The sequence below is a fragment of the Salvia hispanica genome, chromosome 3 (genome assembly GCF_023119035.1).
Source record: "Salvia hispanica cultivar TCC Black 2014 chromosome 3, UniMelb_Shisp_WGS_1.0, whole genome shotgun sequence".
NCBI classification, from domain to species: Eukaryota; Viridiplantae; Streptophyta; class Magnoliopsida; order Lamiales; family Lamiaceae; genus Salvia; species Salvia hispanica.
Genome location: NC_062967.1, coordinates 28,085,204 through 28,099,581, shown reverse-complemented (window position 1 = coordinate 28,099,581; position 14,378 = coordinate 28,085,204). Strand labels below are relative to the sequence as shown.

Here is a 14,378-nt window from a genome sequence, read left to right as displayed (position 1 = left end):
CACAGCAATAAATTTTGGTCGCCTATGTGTAGTATGTTATTGTTTTCCAACTAAAGGACATTTTTTGCATAAACAGGCGATATCGTTTAACTTGCCACTAGTGATGTCTGCATATGATTGTTCTTCGCTACCACTAGATATAATTTCATCAAAAAAAAGTTACATCATTGCGAACAAATCATAGTTTTTCAAGCTGATTTTTAAATCATTTTATATTCCAATATTTGAACATCTTTTACAATTAATTGTTGAAAACGACCTATATATGCACATGGGGTCATAGAATTGAGAAAAAAGAAACAAAACAAGTTTAAAGCATTTTCAACACGACAATTGCAAAAGAATATATAACCTATATAAATCTGTGTATTGAATTCAAAATTCCAGTATATATTAGCAGAAAATTTTCAAAACTGAGAAATAATGGGAACTACAAACGTGACATATTGCTGCTAAATATGAAGTTTCTCAGTGTAAAATCGATGAATTTATAATCGCAATGTGGTTTCGTTCTATACATCATACCGTTCTCATTTGTTTCCCTTCCCTTCATCCTCGTTCAAGATGCGGTTTCTGAAATCATTAACCATCCGAGGCAATCCATCTCGTAGCGAAACTTTGGGCTCCCAGTTGAGAAGATCCTTTGCTTTGGTTATATCTGGTTTCCTCTTGTGTGGATCATCAGCAGTGTTCGGTCTGAACTCAATCGAGGCACTCGGATCAATGGTTTCTTTCACCACCTATTGTTTCAGAAACAAAAAAACAACTCAATTATGCAGAAATCTAATCCTCTACAGAAAATATAGAAAAATGTCATTGACGACCAGGACAAACCTCAGCAAGCTCTAACATGGTGAACTCTCCCGGATTACCCAAATTAAACGGGCCTACGTGCTCGCTTTCCATCAAAGCCACCAATCCATCGACCTGACATCCATAAATGGATACATACATCATATATATATATACACATGGATCTGATTTTCAAAGCACATTGAGCAAATGCAAGGTTACTTCATCTCCATAATCTTCCTTACCATAATATGTAAAACCTTCTTGATTATAGTTCAGGGTCTTTTAAAACAAAATCGAACATATAAGGGGGGCGCTTATAGTACGGATATAAGAGGAGGAGAAGAAGGTTTGGTATATTTCTTGGTACTGGTTGGGGATTGAGAGAGACAAATATATATACTAGAGGTTTCGTCATAGAACACAGTATGTGTTAATATCGACAGAAGAATAAAAGTAATAAACAAATCAGTGCCTTAAGATCTCTAACTTTAACTTATTTCAACACTTAATATGATTTAAAATTTTGTAGCAACCACTAGACTTTTCAGATGAGACTGAACCGATCTATCTAATGTGCTGCGGAACTTTTTTGACTAGCTATATATCAAAGAGCAATCAATTAAGGTGGTGCCAAATCGAGAAGCCATTACATACCAAGTCTGATACATATTGGAAGCTTCGTGTTTGCTTCCCATCCCCATAGACTGTCATTGGTTGTTTCCGTATAGCCTGCATAAGAAAGCTGAGACCATAAGAATCTGATATCAACATTAAAGGGATAAACACATATTCTCCAAACTATCATTCTTATAGGAATAGGAGTATGTTTTTCCGCAAAAAATAGCTTTTAATGCATAATGTCCAGACTAAAGATTTCCAAACAAACGATTTTTAGCTTTATACTTTTTCCAAAATCACCCCACCCAGAACAGTGGTTCTCTAGACAAACCTGTGAAACAAAGTTGCTGACAACACGCCCATCATCCAGACACATCCGAGGTCCATATGTATTAAAAATACGTGCAATGCGCACCTGTTAACACAATAAAGATTATTAGACAGAATTGCACAAGTCAAACCAGGAAAAAATGCAAATCTTTACTAAGGGATACTATAACAAGATGCCAAGACATCCCTCTTCTTAGAGAGCACATACAAAAACACGAAAGAGTTGGAGAAAAAGAATGCCCTTTGGGGTTTAGTTCATTTCCCAGTCTCTAAACTCGCATTATTACTGCTTTTTATCAATAGAGTTGTCCTAGTTTCCATGTGACTTGGAGACAATAGCTCTGATCCCATTCACCTAACAAAACTAACCATGGGGAATATGGTAACACCAGCATTCATAAAAAGCAACATATTAGTGTTGAATAATTGAACATATCAGGATTCAGAATGTTATCATGCATACTACCTCAACACCAGCACCTCTGTGATAGTCCATAGCTAAGGTTTCAGCTGTCCGTTTCCCTTCGTCGTAGCAACTCCTCACACCTGACCAATCATCAAATCAGATCAATGCAGCCGAAAACCCACAATTCGCAGTATGCAATGATTTTCACTAACCAATTGGGTTCACATGTCCCCAATATGTCTCCTTCTGTGGATGCTCAAGAGGATCACCATAAACCTCACTGGTACTAGTGAGAAGAAACCTCGCACCTATCCTCTTCGCAAGACCCAACATATTAAGGGTCCCCATCACATTTGTCTTGTAATCACACGTCAAGGATCTCAACCAATTTCAAACACAGTAAAATCGAGGTAAAAGAAACACATCATGCATTCAACCAAAAGCAAAAGCATAGCAACCTCAAAAACAAATTGAACAAACAAATACAAGGCACGCATAATTTTCACAGTAATCGCTGATCTAAGCTGGATTTAAACTCATAATTTTCACAGTAATCTATTGTACAAAAGAAAAAACATAGCAACCTAAAACACAAATTGAACACCTAAACACATAATTTTCACAGTAATCGTTGATCTAAGCTGGAATTAAACACATCATTTTCACATATTTTCACAGTAATCTAATCAATCAAAAGCAAAAACATATCAACCTAAAACACAAATTGAACACACAAAATACGTATAATTTTCACAGTAATCGTTGATCTAAGCTGGAATTTAACTCATAATTTTCACAGTAATCAATTCAATCAAAAGCAAAAACATACCTAAAACATAATTAAAGACACAAACACACTTTAATTTTCAAGCAATCGTTGATCTAAGCTGGAATCAAACTGAAAGATCCAAAATTTAGTATAATCCCCAAACCACAGTGACAGGATATGATAGTCTTGACAGGGTTATACTTATAATGCACGGGCGAAGCAGGGCACGCCAAATGGTAGATCTGATCCACCTCAAGCAGAATCGGCTCAACAACATCATGCCTAATCAGCTCAAACCTCGAATTCCCAAACAAATGCACCACATTCTCCTTCCTGCCAGTGAAGAAATTATCAATCACGATCACATCATCCCCTCTCGCAACGAGCTTATCCACCAAATGGCTCCCGACGAAGCCCGCGCCGCCGGTGACGACGATCCGCTTCCTCCGCCGCCCAATCCCGACGGGAACCCTGCCCACGCCCTTGGCGAACTTGTTATAATTGTAATTGGCGGAGAAATCGGAGAGGGAGTCGGCTGAAATGCGATCGGGCGGGGGGGAGAGGGCGGAAGGGCGGAAGAGGAAGAAGGTGGAGCCAATGAGGATGCCGAGGAGGATGAAGAGGAGGCGCTGCTCGCGGAGGAGGTAGGAGAGGGAGCGGGGGAGGGATCGGGGGTGCTTGAGGGATTTGGGGGAGTAGGGGGACTCTTCGTCTTTGCGGGAGGAGGTGGATTGCTTGTGCAAGTGCTTCATTGTGGGGGATCGTTGAGATTGCTCATTTCATGTGTTTGATTGATGTTGCCATTGAAGGAAGAAGATGGAAGAAGTGTTGTGTTTTTGGAGTGATTTCAGATTTGATTGCGAGAGAGAGAGAGGGAGCATTTACATTTCCCATGTTTGTATTCCTATTTGGGCCTACCTTTTACGGATCCGGCTCCGGATCTTATATTTCTATGTTAACTAACGTCATTTTAGTTTTTCTACATAAAATAATCTATTTATTAAACACATTTGTAGGGAAAATTAAACAATATTAAAAATGATGATGTAAAAATGAAATGTTGAGTTAGGGAGAAATAAGGGAGAAATATTGGAGGCAGTTAATTAAAAGTTGGCTAAAAACTGGGGATAAATTTTGGTGCTGATGTGGCAGGAGTTAGGGAGAAATAAGGGAGTTTTTAGGGAGAGCATTGGGAGTACTCTTATCCTTTTATTATCCATCTAAGATTAAGTTGTGGGTTGAATTTCATGAACCAAATACACTACAAATTTAATCCGGGATACAATTTTGCAAACTGAACACACCCTAAATTTCTCAAGATTATTATAGCATAATTTACAGTTGTAGGCACTGTACATCGTAATTTATGGTATGCATTCAAATTTTATTTTGATATAACGTGGTATATAAAAATTAAGTCATTATCGTACATTCGTACCAAAAATCATGATATTATGGAAATTTGATATGTTCAATATGATAAGTTTCGTATTTCGATATATTTCCTGACCCATCTTGCTCACACTTGAAATTTCAATTTTGAATCTATTACTAGAATTTAGTACTCCATCATTAAAAAAAAAAAAGCTTTGGAACTAAATTTCAATCTTAAAACACATGCTCCCTCCGTCAGAGTCAAATTTGTGATTTTGGTCCGTTACACAATAAAAGTCATATTTCACTTTTACTATAAATGGTAAGTAAGTCTTACATTCCGCACTTTACTCATATTTTATTACTAAAACTAGACATTATATTCCACTAACTTCTAGTAATTCACTATTTTTTACATTTCTTAAAACTCGTGCTCACATCAAATATGATTCGTATTATGAGACGGAGGGAGTAGTATTTTTGGCACACACCCGCGGGCAGACACAACACTATAGAATGAATTCATCAATTTTAATGACTTTGAATTTACTTGTTGGGCTACACCCATTACTAAGGTAAGAGAAAGAAAAAAAAGGCCCATTAAGAAATAAAAAAGAAAAAACGCAATTGGGCCCAAGGCCTAATTACCTAAAGAAATTAGAAACAATAAAACGACCACAGTGGGAGTCGAACCCACGACCTTCTGATCCGAAGTCAGACGCGCTAATCCACTGCGCTATGCGGTCCTTTGTTTTACAATATATTTTCGTGACTCAAATATTTACATCATGAAACACTCCAAAATTTTGTTTTGGTCCACGAACTTGAATTTTCCCACCAACGAGGGGATCTAACTACAACTCATTTTTCACTACATCACATTAGATTTTGTTACCAGAAAAATGATAATACTAATATAATTATAAAGTTCCTAGAAGGTAAATATGATTTTCTATCTCATTTTAATTTAGCCAGATTTTGTCGTCGGTGGAAAAGTACAACAATTATTTAAGTTTTTGATATTATATACCAAATTTAAAGTTTGTGAGAGAAAATAAACTTTTGAAAAGTTTTCTGATATTAGGTGTCAATACCTCAATATTTAATAGTACTATAAAAATTATACAAAAATTCTAAATAATTTTAACAGTAGTAATAAAAATAAGATTAATATTGTGAGCTATATTGTCAAAATACAACCACAAATGAATAAATCGTGTATTTGACTCAAACGAATTTGAATACACATCACACTTTTGTTTTCAACATCATGCATTAATTAGTGAGTACTCCGTATATTTTATGTGGCGTATAAAAAACCTATAAATATACTAATATTACTCCATTGACACCTCATAAATGTGAGTACATATATGTATATATATAGATGGTATTTCAAAATTTGCATTGTCATTATATAGATTTTACTTGGGTAATTATATGTACTATCAATTAGATCTTATGACATCAAAATATAAAATAAAATAAAATAAAATGTGATCCTCTACTTGACCTCGTGTTGTACAACTATATATGTATTCATTTTTCAAAATTTGATTTTTTTTTCAAATCTTGTGTTAGTTTTTTAATCTTGCTATATACGGTTGATTTACTTCATTTAGGATAAATTGTCTGGTCATTTATGTATAGTTGTGATATTAGTTGAATTCCTTGATTCATACAGTAACATATTTAAATATTAATGAGTTGATAAAAGAACATATAAGACTATAAGTATTCCAGCTAATCTGATAAGGACTCACATATTTCCACTGCAATTAACCTCCTTAATTTAATTCACGTCATTAGAGACTAAAATTGCTAGTTGATTAAACAATTTAAAACATAATATTGTCAATTGCAACTTGTATGTGAAATTTCAAGTATTAGCTGTATGAGTCTATGAGATATGTAAGACCCTCCAATGTTGAATAGTGTAAGCTTTATATATATATATATATATATATATATATATATATATGGGTGCGATCATATCATAACTCATATTTATGTGATAACCTAATAACCCTATTATTTTATGGGTCAAAAGTATCATTTTTACTAAAAATGATATCATTTTTACTAAAATGATATTTATACACGATAAAATGATATTTTTTTCAGCATGCATAAAATGATACTTTTATTCCATAAAATGATATTTTTCGCCCATAAAATGAGGGTTATTAGGTTGTCTCCGGCGGCGCCCCTCCCATTCGCCCCTCCCACGCGCCCTTCCCATGCCACGTCAGCACTAGCCCCTCCCATTCCACTGCCACATCACTAGCCCTTCCCACTGCACTAGCCCTTCCCACTCGCCCCTCCCACTCGCCCTTCCCACATTAAATTAATTCACAATTAAAATTTAAATTCACGGAAGACATAATCCGACAAAAATACGAACGGGAAATACGAATATTTCATTAAAAAAAAAACATACATAATTCGAAAAAAAAAATTACATAGTAGAAAAAAAAAACATACATCATGCGAAAAAAAAAACAACCACATCAGTGTCCACCCCTCCGCGTCCAAACCTCTTCGATGATATCCTCCTGAAGTCGAATATGGGCATTTCTTTGCCGCATGTCGGTAAATGCGCACAACCGCTCAACCTCTCCATGAGGTACACCCATGTTCACATTCGCGGTGGCCACGCCGTGGCTGGGTCCGGCACCCGTGTCATCTTCGCTGTTCCACTGAGTCAATTCGTCCCCTTCACTTTCGACAATCATGTTGTGCAGAATGATACACGCGTACATGATGTCGCCGATGTTGGGGATATACCACTGCCGTGTCGGACCCCTCACCATCGCCCATCGATTCTGGAGCGCACCAAATGCGCGCTCAACATCCTTGCGCGCTGCCTCTTGCCGGGTCGCAAAGTAGCTCTTCTTTGGCCCGACCGGATGCTTGATCGACTTCACAAAGACGGGCCAGCTTGGGTATATCCCATCCGCCAAATAATATCCCATGTTGTGCTGGTTGCCGTTGGCGATGAAACTGATGGCGGGACCAACGCCATTGCACCTATCGTTGAACAGGGGCGACGACTGGAGGACGTTGAGGTCGTTGTTCGACCCGGCTACTCCAAAATAAGCATGCCATATCCACAGCCGGTAGTCAGCTACAGCTTCAAGGATCATCGTGGGATGCTTGGCTTTGAAGCCGGAAGTGTGTATCCCCTTCCAGGCGACGGGGCAGTTCCTCCACTCCCAATGCATACAATTGATGCTGCCCAACATGTGAATGAAATGACGTTGGAGGAACCCTATTTATAGAGTTTAAAAAAAAAAAAAAAAAAAAAAAAAAAAAATATGTCGGACTGTCCAGGGGAAGACTGGGACGGGCGACCTTCGCCACAGTGGCGCCCGTCCCACTCGCCCGTCGACGGGAGGGGCGAGGCTCATCGCATGGGCACTCGGGACGGGCGTGGGCGCCCTTCCCGCCCACTATAAGCGCCCGTCGGGTCGCCCGTCCCCGACGGACGAACGGGAAGGGCGCCGTAGAAGTAGATAACCTTAGGTTATCACCATAAATATGGGTTATGATATGATCACATCCTTATATATATAACGTGATCATGTCATAACCCATATTTATGGTGATACCCATAAAATGATGTGATCATATGATAACCCTTATTTATGGTGATAACCTAATAACCCTCATTTTATGGGCGAAAAATATCATTTTATGGAATGAAAGTATCATTTTAAAAAAATATCTATTAATGTATCGTGTATAAATATCATTTTAGTAAAAATGATATCATTTTTAGTAAAAATGATACTTTTGACCCATAAAATGATAGGGTTATTAGGGTTATCACATATATATGAGTTATAATATGATCGCACCCCTATATATATATATATATATATATATATGGTTTTCATCTACCAAAAGAAGCCCCTAAGTATAGAAATACAGACCATATATGGTCCGTTAGATCTGGAGATGAATGGCTACGATCTGGATTGGTCAACCATTTCTTTGGGTCATAATAGGAGCGTTCTGTGTCATGAAAGGGTAAAATAGGAATTGCAAATATAATGAACTGCCCTTCCGTTTTTTAAGAGCTGATTTATTGGGATAATTACTCCATATGATATTAAGTTGATTTTTCAGTTCTCGCACCATTCAATTCATTCTCTCTCACAAAAAATTCATCACAAATTCCAGAAACCGTACTATTATGTACCTCTGTTTTCTGAAGAATGAATGAAGGCAGATGTGATTTACTATTATAATAGGACAAATATGAGATATATTTGATGGAAAAAGGTTATACTATAATGCTTTGTTTGTGTAAATGTTAAATACTAAATTATTGATTCTTCATATACAGCACCACAAAAAAAACCTCTGCAGCTTTTGAAAAATGGATAGGAAATGAAAAAGATGTTACGAATTCTGGAAAAGGTGATTAAACACAAATCATAACTTAATATCTCAACTACACAATTGTTGTTTATTGACGAGTAGGCCGCACTATTAACCTCGTTTTTTTTGCAGCGAATTTGGAGGCAAATACCAAAGGGATGGAACCAGCAGCAAGCGTAAACATTGCTGAAAAAGGTTGTAAATACGAATTTATTTGTTTGACACTTTGGAATATAATTTTGAACACATAGATTAGTGAGAACATGTCATAGTATGTTGAGCCTTTGGTTTTTTTAACAAGGTTAAAGTTATAAGTATTCACCTTATGTACCAATGTTTTTTGAGAATCGCATTTGTTGCTATTTCAGATATGAGTTGGAGAATGACAGGTAATATTGAGGACAACGGTATTTATTTGCTCAGACACCTTGAAGTCTACGTGGGTGAAAGAGAGGGTCAATAGAATTGTGGACTATCGACCAAAAACTATGCGAAGGAGAGCTAAATACAATCGTGTGTTGGTGGAGGACATAAATAATCATTGCGCATTATTGAATAAAGATGCGCATCCAAACACTATGCGAAGGAGAGCAAGAAAACAAAGATCAACGTAGAAAAGATGATAGCAAACTACGGATCTTAATCACTAGTTATGTCATACCTAAAACTAATGAAAAATGTTGTCCATTTCTGTATTGATTACCACTATTTTCATTAAAAGATGTTTAGATCTTGTAATTCTCATTTTATGGACCATGTTTTATATATGTCAGCTTGCTGATATTTTTTTGAGTCTCTATGTACTCCAGAATTAGTCGTTGAGTAAAACTGCACTCTGAAACACCTTGTAATGCTTCCTTCTTGTTTCATGTGTACGAAATACAGTGTGATAATAAATACTCAATACATTGGGTCATAATAAATGAATATATGAGTCATAGCATTGTATGGTCAACTAGTGTCATAATAAACCAACATTTGAGTCATGACATAACATTAATGAGTACCAGAATGTATTCGACCATTCTGATCAAATGTTCATTTCAAACAAAGTGAAGCGAAATACTCAATTCTTGTAATGTCATTATCATATCAAAATAAACACAAAAGTATTACAAACGCAGAATAAACAAACAACAACCCAAAACATTGTCAGCCCTTTTGGGTCATAATAAACGAATATTTGAGTCATGGAAACTAAGGGGTCAATTGGGTAATAATAATCCACTATTCGAGTCATGACACAAAACTATTGAATACCAGAATGCCTCATACAATACACGAACTGAGTAATTTCAAAAAACCTGACATTGAACTGAAGTTATTTAAAAAAAAAAAAGAATACAAGGTATCAAAATTCAGAATCTCTTCTAGAATACCGTTTTTCTTTCTCTTTGAATTTGTCGCAATTCCTTGACTCGTGGTGACCCCACTCCTAACATTTCTTGCATTGACAAAAACATGTCATAGTTGCCCCATAACAAGGTAATACTTACATTAGTACTAATACTGATAAAGACTCAATAATAAAAATAATAGATAATAACGTTATGTCATACTAAGAGCGGATTGAGGTCATACGGAATAATGTCATAATAAAAAGATAAATAAGTTATGGTTGTAACATTAATAAAACAAAAGGATAGATAATTCATGGTTGTAATATTACTAAAGTTACAGTCACAAAATTAAAATCAAAACCTGTATTCTCAAGAATGTCATCGGAGGATAATTGATTATCTACAGGCGAAGTAGATGGCGTTTCGGATTCCATTTCGAAAAATATTGGATCTGGCAACAAGAGTTACAAATGTAACAGATTGATGCAACGACGAAATGTTGAATGAAAATAGGTAGTTTTCGAAATTGTGGAATGCAAACTCAAAGGCTGTGAAGACGAAGATAATTGAAGATCGTATGAATCTTCATGGAAGATATGAAGGAGAGAAATTATGGATTGTTAACTCACATAACTCACGCTGATGATTAGTTAGTGGAGAGAGGAATATGCAACATTATAGGAATTTCCATAACCAACGACATCATGGATTGACAAAAGTAACCTTTTATGAATATTAGTGATTAAATTAATAATATCTGACAAATTAATCCAGCCATTAGATAATCATATCTTAAGATGAGATCAGCTAATCCTATGGACAAGGAACGGTCTGTATTTCTTTATTTAAGGCCATACTTGTTTTGATCAAAATCATATATATATATATATATATATATATATATATATATATATATATATATATATATAACTTGCATGGTGATATCAAGATTAGATCAACAAATCTCTAGATAATTAGGTTTATAAATATTAAATACTAGTTAGGTTGTGTTTTCTTTGATTTTAAGGAATAACGAGGGATAAGAAAATTCTCACTTTTAAAATCTTTTACTTTTTCATCCTTATATTAAAAATAATTTCACGCTTTCTTATCCCTCCTTTCATTCCAAGAGGAATAATACTGTCACGACAATAATGGGAGATAATATTATCCCTTATTCAAGTGAATATTAAGAATGAAAAAGGTAAAATTATTTTTTATGAATAAGGATGAAAAATAAATAAAAAAATTTGAAGGGTACTGATTTTTAATCTTTCTTTTATCATCAAAGTGACTCATCTTTAACGATATGGGGGCAAAAATTTCATTTAAAGGAAAACAATGGCCTATATATACATGATTTTGTCTTCATATCTCATTTCTCTCCCATGTCATTCCCCCCTTATCTATTGTATACATATACAAATTTCTTTGTCCATATCAAAAGATATGTTCCATAATTTCTCATTCATATCATTTGATAAAAATTTTTGATAAAAACTTATATTAGGTCGGTGACATACACCGGTAGGGCTGGCAATTTCGACACGACACGATAATTCGACACGAATCCGCACAAAATTATTGGGTTGGGGTCAAGTCTTATTGAGTCCTTGTCCTTATCTGGTTGATCCATTAAATTAGATTTAAATACTATAAAACAAATTTTAATCGTGTACATTAGGTTGAAAAATAAGGTTTAATCGTGTAATATCATGTTCAGGTTGTTATCGTGTCGTGTCAACCCACATTATATCGTGTCGATAGCGGGTTCGTGTCGGGTGCGGGTCGTGTTCGGATTTGAAGGTAGCAGGTTGAGTTCGTATTCGGATTTACAGTTTCCTTAACAGGTCGGGTTCGGGTTAGGCCTTATTGGGTTGGGTCGTTATCGGGTCAACCCGATAACGACCCAATCCGCACTATTTGTCAGCCCTACACACCAGTCAATCAGTCATAAGTTAAGTGATAAGGTAAGACATTGAAAGACTCTCCTTGAGTAAAAATTTAGATTCAAATCTCGTCAACATACAGTGTATAGCGTTGTGGTCTCGCGCGTAATGTTATACCATTATATTTGGAAAAAAGATTATAATTTATGAAAAACTCCTATCGAATTAGTGTAATTTTGACAAACGTGCTGGTAAAAACAAACAATTCACAATCATAAGTATATACTCCCTCTGTCCCATTAGAAATGAAACGTTTTTCTTTTTAGTCTATCCCTTAAAAATGACACATTTCCTAAAATGGAAACATCTCTATATCTACTTTTGCATCTCTCTTACTTTACTCTCTCTTCGTTAACTCACAAAACAACACTACATAAAAACCTGTGCCAATTCCCAAATATTGCATATTTATTGGGACGGAGGGAGTATATAGGTGGTCTTTCAAAATTTGCATTGTCATTATATAGATTTTACTTGGGTAGTTATAGTTACTACTACTATAAATAAGATCTTATGACATCAAAATATATAAAAAAATAAAATGAGATCCTCTACTTGACCTCTTGTTGTACAACTATATATGTATTCATTTTTCAAAACTTGATCTTTTTTTCAAACCTTGTGTTAGCTTTTTAATCTTACTATATACGGTTGATTTACTTCGTTTAGGATAAATTGTCTGGTCATTTATGTACAGTTGTGGCTTGTGATATTAGTTCAATTCCTTGATTCATAACATATTTAAATATTAATGAGTTGATAAAAGAACGTATAAGTAATCCAGTTAATCTGATAAGGACTCACATATTTCCACTGTAATCATCCTCCTTAATTTAATTCACGTCATTAAAGACTAAAATTGCTAGTTGATTAAACAATTTAAAACAAGAATAATATTGTCAATTGCAACTTGTATGTAAGACCTTCCAAAGTTGAATAGTGTAAGCTTTATCCAATATAACTTTCATGGTGATATCAAGATTCGATCAACAGATCTCTAGATAATTAGGTTTATGAATATTAAATACTACTAGTTAGGTTGTGTATTCTTTGATTTTAAGGAATAACGTGGGATAAGAAAATTCTCACTTTTAAATTCTTGAGTGAACTTAAAAAATGGTCCCTAGACTATGGGTTTATCTCGAAAATGGTCCCTGGACTTTAAAAATATCACCAGTAGTCCCTGGACTAAGGGTTAATATCAAAAACGGTATTTTGAGACGAAAATGCCCTTTTGAGGGGTTTTGAGGGTTTGGGCAATTTGGTCTTTTTACACTTTTAACATTTTAAATCTGATATTATTTTAGTTATGTACTAAATCTGATATTATTTCAAAATTATCATTTTTCTTCCCTTTTGTCATCCTTCACTTTGTTTCTTTATTTCAATATTAGATTTAATTTTACAAAATTAAATTTTAAATTTCAATTTTTAAATATCAATAAATTTTTTTAATTAAAACTATTAATTCATGGAAACTATAAATATTGATTAAAACTATTAATTTTTATTATTTAATATAATATTAAGCTGAATTGAAGAAGTACAGAAAAATAATATTAATCGTGATGGAAAAATAAGAGCTATTCTATTTAGCCTTCGTTCGGTTGTTATAATTGCTTGTGATTGAATATTATGAAGTCGACTAAAAATTTTGTATAGGAGTATTTTTGTTGAAATTTTCTAGTCATTTTGATTGATTGTTTTCAAATTAATAAACGAAAATTATATTAGTCTTACATTAGACGCATATTTATTTCAGAATAAATCGTGTTATATTGTCTATTTATGATTAAAGCTATTAAATATTGATTAAAACTAAGACGTTGTTATATCTTATTGATTAAATATTAGACACTATCAAATATTGATTATGACTAATAATTTTTGTTATTTAATAATTTTTATAATTAAAAAAATTTATTGATATTTAAAAACTGAAATTTAAAATTTAATTTTGTAAAATTAAATCTAATATTGAAATAAAGAAACTAAGTGAAGGATGACAAAAGGGAAGAAGAATGATAATTTTGAAATAATATCAGATTTAGTACATAACTAAAATAATATCAGATTTAAAATGTTAAAAGTGTAAAAAGACCAAATTGCCCAAAACCCCAAAAGGGCATTTTCGTCTCAAAATATCGTTTTTGATATTAACCCTTAGTCCAGGGACTACTGGTGATATTTTTAAAGTCCAGGGACCATTTTTGAGATAAACCCATAGTCCAGGGACCATTTTTGAAGTTCACTCTAAATTCTTTTATTTTTTCATCTTTATTTATCAAAAATAATTTCACACTTTCTTATCTCTTCTTTCATTTTAAGAGGAGTAATACTGTCACGACAATAATGAGAGATAATATTATCCCTTATAAAGAATGAAAAAGGTAAAATTAATTTTTGTAAAT

The 14,378-nt window shown here is 34.2% G+C and overlaps 2 protein-coding genes and 1 non-coding gene across 3 annotated transcripts; all 3 read right to left on the bottom strand.

The window, feature by feature from the left end:
• Nucleotides 1-346: 346 nt before the first annotated feature.
• LOC125213298 (UDP-glucuronic acid decarboxylase 1-like) lies at nucleotides 347-3,817 on the bottom strand. Its single transcript, XM_048113760.1, has 7 exons — nucleotides 3,098-3,817; nucleotides 2,362-2,509; nucleotides 2,210-2,289; nucleotides 1,745-1,828; nucleotides 1,450-1,524; nucleotides 835-927; nucleotides 347-740 (listed from the first exon to the last, which is right to left on the bottom strand). The coding sequence occupies exons 1-7, from the start codon at nucleotides 3,668-3,670 to the stop codon at nucleotides 531-533; spliced, it is 1,263 nt and encodes a 420-aa protein (XP_047969717.1). The 5' UTR covers nucleotides 3,671-3,817; the 3' UTR covers nucleotides 347-530.
• Nucleotides 3,818-4,964: 1,147 nt separating this feature from the next.
• Nucleotides 4,965-5,038, bottom strand: TRNAR-UCG. The gene has a single exon. It is a non-coding gene; the product is annotated as a tRNA-Arg (tRNA).
• A 1,764-nt stretch (nucleotides 5,039-6,802) lies between these two features.
• On the bottom strand, nucleotides 6,803-7,267 carry LOC125209763. The gene has a single exon (XM_048109347.1). It carries the CDS (start codon nucleotides 7,265-7,267, stop codon nucleotides 6,803-6,805), a length of 465 nt encoding a protein of 154 aa, XP_047965304.1.
• Nucleotides 7,268-14,378: the final 7,111 nt, after the last annotated feature.